General features: G+C 39.6%; 1 protein-coding gene and 1 long non-coding RNA gene across 27 annotated transcripts in view; one reads left to right on the forward strand and one right to left on the reverse strand.

The window, feature by feature from the left end:
- The window catches only part of ADAM22 (ADAM metallopeptidase domain 22), a 266,920-nt gene extending 252,399 nt beyond the window's left edge, over positions 1-14,521 (reverse strand). For 10 of the 25 annotated variants that reach the window (XM_063636418.1, XM_055272813.2, XM_055272811.2 and 7 more), the window contains exons 1-2: positions 14,111-14,521; positions 13,465-13,625 (exon numbers count right to left, since the gene is read on the reverse strand). In XM_063636418.1, coding sequence (XP_063492488.1) covers positions 13,465-13,625; positions 14,111-14,195 — 246 coding nt within the window. In that variant the 5' untranslated portion in view covers positions 14,196-14,521. Of the gene's footprint in view, positions 1-13,464; positions 13,913-14,110 lie in introns of those variants that run through there. The other 15 variants (XM_055272816.2, XM_055272814.2, XM_055272809.2 and 12 more) reach the window with 6 other exon arrangements.
- Positions 14,522-14,553: 32 nt separating this feature from the next.
- LOC134736211 (uncharacterized) overlaps positions 14,554-17,058 on the forward strand; it is a 51,510-nt gene continuing 49,005 nt past the window's right edge. The window contains exon 1 of one of the 2 annotated variants that reach the window (XR_010120084.1): positions 14,554-15,058. This is a non-coding gene — a long non-coding RNA (uncharacterized lncRNA). The remainder of the gene's footprint in view (positions 15,059-17,058) is intronic. The other variant, XR_010120085.1, reaches the window with a different exon arrangement.

A 17,058-nucleotide genomic window follows, 5' to 3' on the forward strand; every position in this document is an offset into this window, starting at 1 on the left:
TTACAAGTAAGTAGTAAAATGGAAAGCGTGTTGAATTATAACACATTTTCTAAATCCCAAAATAAGTCCAGCAATGTGCTACAGGGATGGTTCCCAACACTGAATGTAAATAACCTTTCAGAGACTTGTTTTTACTTTAGTTGCTTAGAGAAAGAGACGCTTGACAGAAATAGAGTAGGGGGAAATACAAAATAAACCAAGGGTCATACCGAATGAGAAAAGAGCAAGGCTATGTACACAGCAAAATGGAAAAAGGCTGCAGGGAAGTGACAGAGCCTATACTGAGGGATGATGAAAGAAAGAGAAGAAGAAAAAAGAAAAGAAACAATTGTTCAGGGAAAACCTGATGTAATGATGGGGGTATGGGAGCATTAATGAAGAAACAGGGCCCTCTATAAGTCATGGCATCAACAATTTCATTCAGTCAACATTTGCTTGTTGAGCACTTGTTATGTACAAGGCTCTGTCTGTGCTCAACGACAGAAAGAAATACAAGTGAAGATGAGGGTCAATGCCTTCATTCCATGTTATTGCATGTAATTAAATTAAAATAATTTTTATTCCATAACCCTACAATAACTGCAAAGTTCATCATTTCATAATCAGAACACTTAAGAAAACGCCCAAAACACTCATCAAAGACCACAAGTATATTTCATATTAAATTGATTATGAATAAATAGTACTTTTCTCTCATTAACTATGAGAGAACATTGTCTATTCAAGATTATTAAGAACTATAAGAACATCATGCTAAACTTGTCTCAGAAATTAAGTGAAAATTCTTAGTATCTCCGCACCAATATCCTCTCCCCACCACTTTATTTTTTTTTTTACTTTAGAGAATTCTGAGAGTCAACGAAAACTGTTATACACTGTGGTTTGAAATAGTCGTACCTCTAGTCACTTACCTAGCCAGAATGGCTTCACCTTTGGTGACAGCAATGAACACTTCTTGAATTTCCCCTATCTTCTTATCAATCAATATCTGTCCAAGTTAGAAGGTACTTTCACGAGGAAATAATTCAGAAGAAGCTATGTACTATTTATAGCTAAACCAACTATACAGGATCATAAAAAGTGAGAACATTTTTGTAGTCCTGAATCAAAGCTTTCATAATCTTTTTTTTATAATTTCAACTTTTATTTTAGATTCAAGGGATACGTGTGCAGGTTTGTTACATTGGTATATTGAGTGATGCTGAGATTTGGGATATGAATGATACTATCACGCAGATGCTGAGCATAGTACTCAGCAGTTAGTTTTTCAACCCTTGCCCCTCTCCTTCCCTTCCTCTCTCTTAGTCCCCAGTATCTATCATTGCCATTTTGATGTCCATGAGTATACAATGTTTAGCTCCCACTTATACGTGAGAATATACAGTATTTGGTTTTCTGTTCCTGTATTAATTCACTTAATATAATGGCCTCCCGCCACATCCATGTGGCTGCAAAGGATATAATATCATTATTTTTAAGGCTGCATAGTATTCCATGGTATATATGTACCACATTTTCTTTATCCAGTCCACCATGAATGAGCACCTAGGTTGATTCCCTGACTTTGCTGTTGTGAATAGTGCAATGAACACGAGTGCATGTGTCTTTTTGGTAGAATGATTTATTTTCTTTTGGCTATACATAGACCAGTGGAACACAATAGAGAGCCAAGAAACAAAGCTGCATACCTCCAGCCATCTGATCTTCAACAAAGTGGACAAAAATAAGCCATGGGGAAAGAACTCCCTCTTCAATAAACAATGCTGGGATAGCTGGCTAGTTATATGCGGGAGAATGAAACTGGACCCCTAACTTTCACCATATATAAAAATTAACTCAAGATGCTTCAAACTATAAGAATCTTAGAAGAATACCTAGAGAACACCATTCTGGAAATCAGCCTTGAGGAAGAACTTATGACCAAGTCCTCAAAGCAATTGCGACGAAAACAAAATTGTCAAGTAGGACATAATTAATCTCAAGAGCTTCTGCACAGCAAAAGAAACTATCAACAGAGTAAACAGATAACTTACAGAATTCAACAAAATATTAGCAAACTATGCATCCAACAAAAGTGTAATATCCAGAATCTATAAGGAACTTAATTCAACAAGCAAAAAATAAATAATCCCATTAAAACATGGGCAAAAGACATAGACACTCCTCAAAAGCAGACATACAAGCAGCCAACAAACAAGTAAAAAAAAATGCTCAACATCACTAATCATCAGAGAAATGCAAATCAAAACCACAATGAGATACGATCTCACATCAGTCAGAATGGCTATTATTAAAAAGTCAAAAAAACAGATGCTGATGAGGGTAAGGTGAAAAGGGAACACTTATACACTCTTGGTCGGAATGAACTTATTCAGCCACTGTGGAAAGCAATTTGGAAATTTCTCAAAGAACTTACAACAGAACTACCATTCAATCCAGCAGTCTATTACTGGATATATATCCAAAACTTTCATCATCTTTGATGATGCTAAGGTTTCCACCAAAGTCAATAAAGTTCTTCCTAAGAAATAATGGCTTCAGCCAGGCGCGGTGTTTCACGCCTATAATCCTAGCACTTTGGGAGGCCAAGGCGGGTGGATCACGAGGTCAGGAGTTCAAGACCAGCCTGGCCAAGAAGGTGAAACCCCGTCTCTACTAAAAATACAAAAAATTAGCCGGGTGCAGTGGCAGGCGCCTGTAATCCCAGCTACTCGGGAGGCTGAGGCAGGAGAATCGCTTGAACTCAGAGGGTGGAGGTTGCAGTGAGCTGAGATCGTGCCACTGTACTCCAGCCTGGCGACAGAGTGAGACTCCGTCTCAAAAAAAAAAAAAAAAAAAAAAAAGAAGAGAAATAATTGGCTTCATTCTTCAGCATACTGGTAAATTTGTAAATATATCTGTTTTTCAAAATCCCATCCTTATCAAACACTTACTTCAAGTTTTTCTGGAAGGCACATGAAAGCATTCTTATTTGTAAGCTGCAGCTAATACTAACCTTGAAAATTCACAATCTATGGCAAACCATGACTGACACCAAAATTATCTATCTCAGTAAGAACAAATTTTCCAAATTCTAACTTAGGGACTCTTCATTTACACAACATACATTTATTTAACACATACCACATGCTATTCAAAATAAGATGTTGCTCATTTTGTACAAACTGATTTTTTAGAGTATGAAAAACTCCTGCATAAATTAGGAAATCAATATTTAACTGGGTCTCATCTCCTGATCCACGTAAGGCACAGTGTCTAAAGTCTAAACTGTAAAATGGGGAGAAGTGTGAAGCCCCTTAAAGCATTCTCTCACTAGCCTGCAGACGTTTACAAAGACCAACCAAGAAGAAGAAGAAAGAGGAGGTGAAAGACAAGAAGGTAAAGAAAGAGAAGGAAGAAATAATTTTAAAAAAGAAAAAAGAAAAACACACACACTCATAGAATAGGAAGGGAGAAGGAAGAAGGAGGAACCGAACACTTAAAGCTCATGTGTGGATGAGAACAAGACTGACTAAAAAAAAAAAAAAGAAAAAAGAAAAAAGAAAAAAAAACACAAGTTTCCCTTTAAAGACCTAAGACCCAGATCAAGGGTGGAGCCAGAAACTCGGAAAGTGCTTCAGACTCTTTCAGGTAGCTCTTTCTAGTTCAGCCAGAAGGATACTGACATGACCAGCCTAGTATCTTCTCTTGATAATTTGCTCTCTGATTTCCCTGAGCCTCACCTGCCACCACCCTTTTACCTACAGCCTATTCCTGACCATATCTGATGATCCTAGATCATTCCTCAGGTAACTGCTTGCCTCGCTCCCTCTCCAGCCTACTTTAGATTAATACCACCAAGCTATGTGTAACCTCAACTGCCACTTAAGCCTGCTGAGGAGCCACAGCTGAGTTCCTCAACAGACCACTAACAGGATATCCCAAAGGCATTAAAAATCCACTAGGGAAATCAAAGAAATCTGCAGAACCAGGTTCTGTCAAGTGGCAGCTCTTGCTGTAGCATCGTGCTGTTTAATCCAAAGAAAGAAAAACCACATAGAGAAAAAAGCTTGAGCTATGACCAAATTGTGTGTGCCAGCAAATTGTGTGTACCAGCCTGACCCCCAACATCCTAACCTCATCCTAACCTTGAAGTGCCTAGGTTCAAATCCCCTAACCTCACTAGTGGAGGAAATGAAGGCAATTCCTCTGAAACAAATCTACTTAAAAGGCAAATTGAGGCCGGGCGCGGTGGCTCACGCTTGTAATCCCAGCACTTTGGGAGGCCGAGGCGGGCGGATCACGAGGTCAGGAGATCGAGACCACGGTGAAACCCCGTCTCTACTAAAAATACAAAAAAATTAGCCGGGCATGGTGGCGGGCGCCTGTAGTCCCAGCTACTTGGAGAGGCTGACGCAGGAGAATGGCGTGAACCCGGGAGGCGGAGCTTGCAGTGAGCCGAGATTGCGCCACTGCACTCCAGCCTGGGCGACAGAGCGAGACTCCGTCTCAAAAAAAAAAAAAAAAAAAAAAAAGGCAAATTGAAAAAAAAAAAAAAAAGAACAGAAATTGACCAACTAGAGGTAAAAGCTAGAGACATGGGGCAGTGTGAAGCAGAATAAGTGGTCTCACAAAACTCAACCAGGAGTTCTGCCTCAGCTAGAAAATTTTAAAATCACTTGAAAAATGTGAGCTCTCAAGGCCTATCTGCAGAAAAGCACTATCGATTTCTCATCTTCAAAGAGTTATCTAACAATCTTTACGTGAGACAAAAAAACGCAACAAAAGGGCAATTATTGCTAAGTGCTAAAATCCCCTAGTACAAAATTAAATTTTAAAAAGGAGAAGAAAAATGTTCATTTAACCTTGCTGACACATGATTCTGAAAATCTCTTCAACGCAAGTAACAAGCATATTTAGGGGTAGGGGAGAATGATTTATGTTCTTTATTCCTTCCCTTTCCAGTTAGAACTGCTGATATTTCTGGATCATGGTACAACATTTTCAATTTTATTTTCAAAATCAAGTTACAGAGAACAGTCCGTCCTGGGGGAAACAAAACAAACTTCTATTTTAAAAGGAACTCTAATGATAAAATCAAAAGGAAGGGATAGCCAGAAGTCTAAAATCATTTTTATATAAAATATTTCTATTTTAAAAAATACAGCATGTTGTACTCTATTTTAATTATATGTAAAATAACTGCAAGTTAGCTAGGGAGGAGACCTGGGCAAGACCAAGAAATAATGTTAGGTATGTTCCAACACGGAGATAAATGGGAAACCACATGTCAAATAAGTAGTAGAGATTATAAAAGATTATTTTATGTTGATGTCTAACATTTTGAGAATCCTGTTCCCACTTCTACCACTTATTACCTGTATAACCTTAGGCAGGTTAATTAACTTCAGTTTCCTCATCTTCAAATGGGTATAACAGTATCTACCTCATAATAAGAGACAATGCATGTAAATCACTCAATACAATGCCTGGTACATGACAAAAAAAGTTATATATTATTTATATTTTGTATATATTATATATTTATACTTATATATTATGAATGTTTATATTTATGTAAGTTAATAAATACTAATCCTCATTTTTTCAACTATTTCCCCCAATGTTTGCTTGCAAGTACTTTTATTATCAAAGTAAACACATTCAACTACATGTTCTCAGAAGCTATCGTTTTTTGTTATTATTGATTATATATCTCTTTTACCTGAATGATATCACGTTTGGGACTCTGGTACTGCTAGTTCTATGAAGGCATAAAAGATATTTTGTATCTTTTCTTTTGGAGAAAAATATATGAATATGGATCCCTGCTTAGCAATTAATGTTTCTACCTATGAAACTTTGACCACAAAAAAGCATATACAATTTTGGTGTTGATTGCTGAATACTAATATGTGACTTACAATGAATGAGTGTAACAAACAGTGTACGTATCTACAAACAAATAGGACATGCATCCTTCAAGAGGTGTTTTTCACCATTTAAATGTCCGATATCCTCACAAAGTCCATTTTCATTTTCAAGATAATAAAAATGAAACATTCCTGTTGTGCTCTGCAAGCTTCTTCACTATTTTCTAACTTTAAAATGTATATATTTTTCAGGCACTAAAAGTCATATATAGTTCCAATGGGGTAAATGTAAGAAATCTGACTCCAGCGACATTGAATGGCATCTAAAGAATTGTTGGCGGCCCCCTTCCATAAGACCAGTCTAGAGTAGTAGTTAAGCACATAGGCAGTGCGGTGGAGCTGAAGTGCCTAGGTTCAAATCCCCTATCAGCTTTGTGACTTTACAGATAAGTATTACCTGTCACACATGATTTTTGTGAGGACGCAATGAATTAATGTACATCAAGTATTCAGAAGACCATTTGGCACATAAAAGGTAGCCATGTAAGTTACCATATATTTAACTATTTTAGTATATAACATATATAGTGACACTATTAAAAGTATTTTTCTCTTTTTATCATTTCCTTTTCCTTCCACCTTCTCACCATTCCCCTCAAGGACTCTACCTTTTCTTCTGCTCCATCCCCCAGCCCCACTTTTATGAACATCTATCTTCTTTCCCTTTGGGGCTTATCCATGCTACTTAATGATAAATATGGCCCTATCTAATTAGCCCCACTGGAGTTAGGGAATACTACTGACCTTACAGATTCCTGTTCTCAGTGTGTTGTGAGAAAAAAGCAGGCCTCTCTCCAAGTTCTTCTAAGGGACTCTATTTGTTAAAAATGACAGGAGAACTCTTGGCATTCTTTGCAATATGAGAAAGCAAATAAAAATAGGAACATTTTTTATCAACCTATAAGCTCTTAGAGTCATTCATAGTTAGTTTCCTATGTGTAGCTGTATAGAAGTGATGAAAGACTGATTCCTTCTGTGCACCATAACCTCATTAGGTAGAATTTTAAAGATACCAAAAATACATATATATACAAATTGGGATTTCATAGTGTAAAAACAAGACTAAAGGAAACTCCTACAATTCTGAATTTTACTTTTTTTTACAATTTAATTTGAAAAGAAGATGGTTGGTAGGAGAATAAAAATTCATTGTGAAATGCCTCCTATTTATAGCAGTAGAACAAAGTTCTGATTGGTGGCAAAACTTTATCAATATTGAGCCACTTACTTTAACAAATGCACAGTATAAAAAAAAAAAAAGATGTTTGTGCTACCCTTGCAAAATACTTCCAAAGTTGTAATTCCTAGGAGCCATTTTCCGCCAGGGAAGCAGTACTGCAGACAATTTACCATCAAGCTGACTCAGTGCTCGTCAATGAAACAGCACAATGCAAAGTACAGCTCATCCATGCACAGGCATATGTATAAATACATCTATAAAAATGGAGCACACCTACTGCTTGCCATCTTGCTGCCATTTGGCATTTTTCCCATTTGTTATTGGTTATCAAAACTATGACAAACTGTAGATCTATGTCCTTGGCACTTTGCTACTTGGGAAGCTTTAACACTTCCTAGGGAAAGAGCCAGAGGAAAAAAAGTAGCCCATCTATTCATTGACAACAAAGGCTTCCAACAAAAAGAAATTTTGCTGCTTGTAGAAATATATAATCACTGGGTAAAAAACAAAGTATTAAAAATGCATGGGGTGAAAACACAACAAAATAAACCACAAAATAACAACCTTGATATAAATCTGTGATGCTTAGTTGACAAAAAAGAATCATTAAGGTACTTATTCAAAAAATAGCAATTATGTGTATCAAACAATGAGTAGTATCAAACCATCAGTAAGACTCAGTAGGTGATACCTTGCCTACGCAGAAGTCCAGGTAAAAGTATAAGTTTTATCCTTTCACCTGCAAACATACAATTCTTTCAGCACAAATAATTTCAAGACAGAAGAAAGGCTCTCAATATTTTGAATATTCTAGGCCTGAATGCTATTTTCCAGGAATGAAATTACTTTAGACTAGGTAAACAACTTTGAAGATAGCAAGGCTACCCACAATCAAATATAATTACTTTGACTACCATTTCTAGGACTTTGTGGCATAATAAGCTTTCAGTAGTGGGCTGATCCTCCCACTTGTGATAAAAATAAAGTATATGCATTCAAGTAACCATACAGTAAAGAAATCATTTACAATATGTACTTATATCAACAGAATTACTATTTAAAAACCAATCAAATTGTCAGCATTTAAACAGAACTACAATGAAAATTTATTCTAAAATTTTTCTGTCCCAATTTAGGGATGAAAATTGAAACAAGGACACATTAAGAGTTAAATTAAGGTGGTTTATATCATTGTAGTTCTTGGAAGCTTTCTGAAACACTAAGTAATACATTGCTGATTTCCATACTCTTTTTAACCTTTTAAAAAACTGACATATACTAACTGTACATATTTATTGGGTACATAGTGATGTTTTGATGCATACAATGCATACTGATCAGATCAGGGTAATCAGCATATCCATCTTGGTGAATGGCTTTTTTTTTTTTTGAGATGAAGACTTGCTCTGTCGCCCAGGCTGGAGTGCAGTGGCACCATCTCTGCTCACTGCAACCTCCGCCTCCCAGGTTCAAGCGATTCTCGTGCCTCAGCCTCAGGACTACAGGTGCCCACCACCACACCGGGCTAATTTTTGTACCCTTAGTAGAGGCAGGGTTTCACCATATCGACCAGGCTGGTCTCTAATCCTGACATCAAATGATCCACCTACCTCGGCCTCCCAAAGTGCTGGGATTACAGGCGCGGGCCACCGTGCCCAGCCAATGGCTTGCTCTTACCAAGTGAAAAGTAATTCCTGAATTAGGTTAGATAACCTATAAAGTCTCTTCTATCTCTAGGACTATTTGATTCCACTTAGTTAAATATAAATTTGAGTAATTTGTAACATACTTCTGGGACTATGTTAAACTCAGGTAATTAAGGCACCATTTTGCATTCAAGTGATGTCATAAAATATCTAAATAGTACTCAAGCAGCCTGAGGGAGTTAATGTTATTTAACAAAGACTCATATAGTGCTTACTCTATGCCCAGCATTGTTGTAAGTGCATTATAAATATTAACTCATTTATAGTTGTTTTCAGTATATTTACTAAGTTCTTATGAATCTTAAAGATTATGTGAACATTTACTAGTGAACTAAAGTACACAGCTACAGTCACGTGCTCTTTGAAATTAAAATTATTCATTCTAACAATTAGGATTATCTGACAATAACATGAATCTGGTCAGTTAACTCGCCTAACTGAAATCCTTTGACTGCCTTCAAGACAAATTCCAAATTCCTCAGTAAGTCATGAAGGTGCCACAGCATCTACTCTTTGCTTTCCTGTTTTATCTTATCTGTCCCCGAAATCTTTACTATTTGCAATTAACAAAAACATATCCTAATTCCCATGTACCTATGTACTTACTGCCTCTTTGGTTGGATATGCTCACGCTTCCTTTTAATGAAGCAATTCCAAACTCACCCTTGAAACACGGCTTCCCCAGAGAGCCCACCCTGACTGCTCACCTGGGTTAAGTACTAGCCTTCTCTGCCTCCACCGGCCTCTGTGATCACCTCCAGAAAATCACAAGGCAAAGTATAACTGTTTATTCACCCACTCATTTTCCACATCTTTAAGAATTCCTTAAAGGAAAACTGTGTCTTTTATCTCTAAATGCCCACGGTCTTGCATAAAAATTGGTACAGAGTAGGAGCACAAGTAAATAAATGCCTTTTAGGCCGGCCGTGGTGGCTCACGCCTGTAATCCCAGCACTTTGGGATGCCAAGGCGGACGGATCACAAGGTCAGGAGATTGAGACCATCCTGGCTAACATGGTGAAACCCTGTCTCTACTAAAAATATAAAAAATTAGCCAGGTGTGGTGGCACGCGCCTGTAGTCCCAGCTACTCGGGAGGCTGAGGCAGGAGAATCGCTTGAACCAGGGATGTGGACCTTGCAATGAGTCGAGATTGTGCCACTATACTCCAGCCTGGGCAAGAGAGTGAGACTCCATCTCAAAAGAAAAAAAATAAAAATAAAAATAAATAAATGGCTTTTAAAGAAACAAATCAACAAATGTATATAAGCTTTTTGAGTTCACAGAAAATCACCCTGATTTTATTTATGAAGTAGGAAGGAAGTTGATAAAAAATATCTGTGGGTGGCCAGGCATGGTGGCTCATGTCTGTAATCCCAGCACTTTGGGTGGCCGAGGTGGGAGGATCACCTGAGGTCAGGAGTTCTAGACCAGCCTGGCCAAAATGGTGAAACCCCGTCTCTACTAAGAATACAAAAATTAGCTGGGCATGGTGGCGGGCGCCTGTAATCCCAGTTATTCAGGAGGCTGAGACAGGAGTATCGCTTGAACCTAGGAGGTGGAGGTTGCAATGAGCTGAGATCACACCATTGCACTCCAGGCTGGGTGACAGAGCAAGACACCATCTCAAAAAAAAAAAAAAAAATCTATGGGTATCTAAAATTAAAATGCCATAAATTAGATTATTTAAGTATTAGACAAGTAACAAGGGCCATAAAAAATCAACTTATGTTTTTCGATCCAATGATTACTCTTAGGGAAACTAGAAATGCCAGTAGTGCAAGAAAACTCCTCTGTTTCCTAACTGTAGGAAAAGTTGGCCTACCTAAGATAAATAGGTCTTTAAAATTTTGTCAGATTTGGTCCTAGTTATCAATGATTTCCACCTGTAGTTTAAGCAGCATGGTAAACTGCAGTGGCTCCCAAGTGATACAGACATCAACATGTACTATGTGTACCTTACTATGTGCCAGGCACTGGGATAACGTTTTGTAATAATTACTATAAGATGGTATCATTGCTTTCATTTCTGACTTGAATAAATAATCTATTCATACTGTTAAACCTAAATCTTACCAATTCATTCATACTTCACCAAAAACCAGTCATTCTTCTCTATTGTGACGTTTATTGCTATAGGGAGTAGAAGCTCTAAGAGCCCAAAATAGCTTTCCACCCCAAGTCAAGAGTCTTGTGAATCAAAAAACTGCACAAGTGGTGCTCCATAAATGGGGAGAAAAGGAGGACTGACCTCCTCCACTTTTTAAAAGTAGTGGTCTTTCACCAACACAGAAAAGGCAAGAGGTACCCGAAGACATTTCCAGCATGAGTCAGAGATTCTGTGAGTTTCCAGGTTCAATCCTGTCATTTTCTTTTTCTGTATCTCTACTTCCCTCAGTCTCTCTTCCTCTCCTAGAAAGTCTTTGTGAATTGTTTTGAAGCACTGGCTACAACAGCAAAATCTTGACTCTGAGAAACTCTACAAGATGAAAGACTCTATGTCTTCACTGAAAAAATCGCAAGGGTAAAAAAAGAGAAAATGAGGGGAAAGAACCATACATTAAAAGAGCTTTTAGAAAACAAAAAAACAGGCTAGGCCCCACAACTCACACCTGTAATCCCAGCATTTTGGGAGGGCGAGGCCAACAGATGGTTTGAGCCCAGGAGTTCAAGGCCAGCCTGCGCAACATGGTGAAATCCCATCTTTACAAAAACAAACTTTTAATTAGCCAGATAAGGCGGCACATGCCTGTAATCCAAGCTTCTCAGGAAGCTGAGGTGGAAGGATCACTGGGGCCCAAGAGGTCAAGGCTGCTGTGAGCCATAATAGTGCCACTGCACTCCTGTCTGGGTGACAGAGTGAGACCCTGTCACAAAAAATAAATAAATAAACTAATTGCAATTTACAGACATTATCTGGGTCCTAGTCCAGACAAACTTACTTAAATATATACTCTAAATATATACTCTCTCTCTATATATATATATACACACACACACACATATAAACATTCACACACATACATATACATATACATATATACATACATATTTATGAGAACTGGAAATTTGAAAAACAGGATATTTGATAGTAGTAAGAAATTACTACTAATTTTTGAAAATACAATAACATGGTTGCATTTTTAAAAGAATCCTTACCGTTTAGTGGTACATTCCTATAATTTTTATGAATGAAATGATATGATTTGCTTCAATATAATACAGAGAGGGAAAGAAAATAGAAAAAACAATAGGTAGGGTATAGACAGAACAAGATTGGCCATGAGTTGCTAATTGTTGGAGCTGGGGGTTCATTAACTTATCCTACTCTTTTGCGTTTGAAATTTTTTATAATAGAAGGTTGCAAATAGGTGTGAAAATATTCTTCCACAGAAATAATCTTAATGAATTGAAAAATACGATGACATAGGGAAACTATGGCCCCTGCTTCTTCAGTTTTACCACTGAAACAAGTCAAAATGGAAAAGGAAAATAGGCATTTACCAAACATTAATTCACATAAAAGAATCCTTCATTAAAAGCTTAACATATCGGGATTTTCTACTAAAATAATCTTTGATGGATATTATGTAGTCCTTTAAGCTAATTTCCCACCTTCTATTAACAAAATGTTAACAGTACCAACTATTTGGCTACAAATACAGATTTAAGTAATATTTTCTATTTTTACATATTTCACACATACAGATAAGTTAGCATAATTATCACATCATTAAGATATATCTTAAAGCACTGATGAATATATTTATACATGTGAAAAGGTTTGGCTTCCCGTTGCTTCAGTCAAGTTTACAAAAATTTTCAAGTACATGAACAAGTCCTATCTTAATATGTACTTACAGGTGGGTGAACTGCCTGATCAGCTGATGTGTAGAAATAACAAAATACACAGCCCCAGAAGTATTTACTTAAATTTGTTAATAAATTCACAGTAATTTTCAGGCATATCTGTGAATGTGTGATCTTGATTTAAATACAGATACAGTGATAAAAACTAGATTTTTTAAAACATAATTTATAAATGCTCAACAAACAGCACAGCCCTAATTAAACCAAGAGAACTGCTACCAATAAAGAAAGTGCGAGGAGGACACCTTTTCTAGAAGGTAGGGGTGAATGGGCATATATCTCTGGTGTCCACAAACTGTGTGCGAATAGAACCTTAAAGTTCAGCTTGTTTTTACAGTTTGGGTTTCTTAAGAACGTCTAGCCTTGTTTTTTTCCAATTTTTTCTTACAGTGTCAACCTTGGGTTAAATCACTTATGAAGTCTCTTTGAGGAGTAAAACAACAACAATGATGATTCCAACCCTGCCCAAATACTACCTCCCTTCTCCCTATGCATGCCTGGCTTTTGCTTGACAGATGTCAGAGGGCTCTCCGCCTGTTCTCTCAGGTCACCGCACTGCTGAAGGCACCCCGCACCAACTCCCCTCGGGCAAAGCCCTCGGCCTGTGGTTATTTTGGTTCTTTTTTGTACCCTTTTCCCCTTCTTTTTTGCACAGGGAGCGCCATGCATGACTCGCATCGGGACTGAGCTCATTTCACCCAAGAAGACATGGGATCTCCAGGGCAACCGAGCGCAATCGTGGGGTCTCGGGTGGGCCGGGAGGCACGGAGGACCACCTCCCGGACAGAGCCTCTCACCTGCCGGCCACCGGGGTCGCCCCGCACCCGCGTGTCGAGCGCGTCGTGCTGACTTTCGTCTTCGCCGCCCAAGCGGTAGATGAGGCGCAGCGGCACCATGCTCTGGCGCTCCAGGAAGCGGTTTTCCTTCCTCTTCTCTAGCTCCATCAATGAGGCGTCTCCTCCAGGCAGGAACGGGGAAAGGAGGGAGTGGAGAGAAAAGGCGAAAATAATGACCCTGACCCGCACTACTCCATCCTGCGGTCCTACGTCTCCCCTACGAAAATCCCCACCGCCCCCTCCCTCTCGGAACCCAACTGGGAAGGACGCAGAGACACCAGCCGGACAGCCTTGGACCAGCTCATCTGAGAGCATCCAGGAGCGGGGCCCAGAAGCAGGGCACCCCTTTCCCATTCTCCCCATTCCTCTTCAGAAGGAGAAAAATAGGCTTTGACCGAAGGCTTCTAGTGCATCTGCGCGCCTGCACACATATATTTTTGCTCCACTTCTCACCACCCTCCCGAATTAAAAAAAAAAAAAAAAAAGAAAAGAAAAAATCTCCCCGCGCACTCGGGAAATGGGGATGCCCCCTTTTCAATACGCCTGAGGGCTCCAAAGATTCCCGGGAAATGGTATGGCCCGAAGGCACAGAGGACGGCTAACTTACCTGCCTGGCCGCAGCGCGCCGGGGGGCAGGTCCCCAGGACGCAGAGCAGCAAGAAGGGCACGGACACAGCCACTACCGCCTGCATGGCGCTGCCGTCAGCCCGTCTCGCCCGAGACGCTCAGCTCCTCATGCCGGGGCCGCCGAGTCCGTTTCCCTCGCTCCGCGCCCCCGGGGTTCCCGCGGGCACCTCCTCCCAGCCCCGGCCGGTGCTGCGGCGGCCGTGGCGCTGCAACCTCCACCGCGGCTCAGTGCTGCATTGTGCTCCGCGGGCGCTTCCGCTGGCGGGGGGAGCGAGCGAGTGCTGCATTGGGCGGTTGGCTGTAGCTAAGTGGTTTCTAGCGCCTCCCACCTCATCCCCTGGCAAAGGCTCGGGCGGGCGACAAGCGCTCGGTAGGGAGCGAGCGCCCGGTGCACTCGCCCCCCGCGCGCAGGCAGGGGCGCGCGCAGGAGAGTCAGCTGGGAAATGTAGTTCTCTCTCCGTGTCCCGCTTGTCTCCACGACTGCACGGACTGTCGAGACCTCGTGACTGTGAAGTCCTCTATATCCCGCAGACTGGAGGGGCCGGAGGGAAGGGCAAAAGAAAGATCAGCACTGGACGGCCTCCTGGCATCCGAGATGCACCAACTGGGCCGTTACAGCAGCCGGTATTCATCTACATCGTCCTTAAAGAGCTGTTCTGTTTCCCACAGATTAGTAGTTACTTAAGTTATCGGGAGAACCACACCCTCACGAATACAGTGCAAGTGTATTCAGATTGAGGATATACTGGGTACCCAGCGGTTGACAACCGGAAGGACACGAGGATCAGAGGCACCTGTTCTTGGGTAAAGTTGAGCAGACAGACCACTTTTTTTACAATACAGTGTGAAAAGTGTCATGGTTATACCTAGAGGACCATTAATTCAGTCCAGGGAGTGAAAGAGGACCTCCCAGGGAAAGTCTCTGCAGGTAACTGAGGGATGATTTAGCTTAACTCTCCGGGATATTTTTGTTCTTTATTGCCAGACAGCCTCAAAACTCTACCAGATATGGGGAACTCAGTTTTCTCAAGTTGCTTATTCCATTTTCCTCTGATTCAAAATGATAGAAATTCTTGAGTATAAAACAATAATAAAATAGTTATCTACATAAAGTAATACTAGTGTTTTTTAGTTTTTCAAAGTTCACATGTATTATCTGATCCTTTGGTCAAGAATTTGATTATAACTATTACTCTGATTTTATATGTATGTATGTATGTATTTTTGAGATAGGGTCTTGCTCTGTTGCCCCAGCTGGAGTGCAAGTGATGAGAACACGGCTCACTGCAGCTCAAGCTCCTGGGCTCAAGCCATCCTCCTGCCTCAGCCTCCCAAATAGCTGGGACCACAGACACGTGCCACCACACTGGCTATTTTTTGTTGTTATTATTACTTTTTGTAGAGACAAGAGTCTCCCCATGATGGTCAGGATGCTCTTGAACTCTTGGGCTCCACTTTGGCCTCACAAAGTGCTGGGATTACAGATGTGAGCCACTGCACATGCCTACTCCCATTTTAGAAAGGAAAAAAATTAAGATTTAGAGGTGTGCCTTTCAAATATTGTAGCCAGTAGTTACTTGAGGCTATTTTTTTTTATTTTTTTCTGAGTGTTTATTTATTTTTGTATTTCAATCGCTTTTAGAGAACAGGTTGTGTTTGTTTACATGAATAAGTTCTTTAGTGGTGATTTCTGAGATTTTGGTGTACCCATCACCCGAGCAGTGTACACTGTACCCAATGTGTAGTCTGTTATCCCTTACCATCCCCCACCCTTTCCCCTGAGTCCCCAAGTCCAATGTATCATCATTCTTATGCCTTTGTGTCCTCATACTTATCTCCCACATATGAGTGAGAACATGCAACGTTTGGTTTTTCCTTCTTGAGTTACTTTACTTAGAACAATAGTCCCCAATTCCATCCAGACTGCTGCGAATGCCATTATTTGGTTCCTTTTTATGCCTGAATAGTATTCCATGGTATATATATGCCACATTTTCTTTATCCACTCGTTGATTGATGGGCATTTTGACTGGTGCCATATTTTTGCAATTGTAAATTGTGCTGCTATAAACATGCATGTGCAAGTTTCTTTTTTGTATAATGACTTATTTTCCTCTGGGTAGATACCTGGTAATGGGATTGCTGGATCAAACAGTAGATCTCCTTCTAGTTCTTTAAGGAATCTCCATATTGTTTTCCATAGTCATTGTACTAGTTTACATTCCCACAAACAGTGTAAAAGTGTTCCCTTTTCATTGCATCCATGCCAACATCTATTTTTTTTAATTTTTTTATTATGGCCGTTCTTGCAGGAGTAAGGTGGTATCGCATTGTGGTTTTGATTTGTATTTCCCTGATAATTAGTGATGTTGAGCATTTTTCCATATGTTTGTTGGCCATTTGTATATCTTCTTTTGAGAATTGTCTATTCATGTCCTTTTTTTAATGGGATTGTTTGTTGTTTTTTTTTTCTTGCTGATTTGTTTGAGTTCTTTGTAGATTCTGGATATTAGTCCTTTGTCAGATGCATAATTTATGAAAATTTTCTCCCACTCTGTGGGTTGTCTGTTTACTCTGCTGATTATCTCTTTTGCTGTGCTGAAGCTTTTTCGTTTAATTAGGTCCCATCTCTTTATCTTTCTTTTGTTGCATTTGCTTTTGGGTTCTTGCTCATGAAGTCTTTGCCTAAACCAATGTCTGGAAGGTTTTTCTGATGTTATCTTCCAGAATCTTTATGGTTTCAGGTCTTAGATTTAAGTCTTGATCCATCTTGAGTTGATTTTTGTATAAGATGAGAGATGAAGATCCAGTTTCATTCTTCTATATGTGGGTTGCCAATTATTCCAGCAACATTCGTTGAATAGGATGTGCTTTCCCCACTTTGTGTTTTTGTTTGCTTTATGAAAGATCAGTTGGCTGTATTTGGCT

The sequence above is a fragment of the Symphalangus syndactylus genome, chromosome 3 (assembly GCF_028878055.3).
Source record: "Symphalangus syndactylus isolate Jambi chromosome 3, NHGRI_mSymSyn1-v2.1_pri, whole genome shotgun sequence".
NCBI classification, from domain to species: domain Eukaryota; kingdom Metazoa; phylum Chordata; class Mammalia; order Primates; family Hylobatidae; genus Symphalangus; species Symphalangus syndactylus.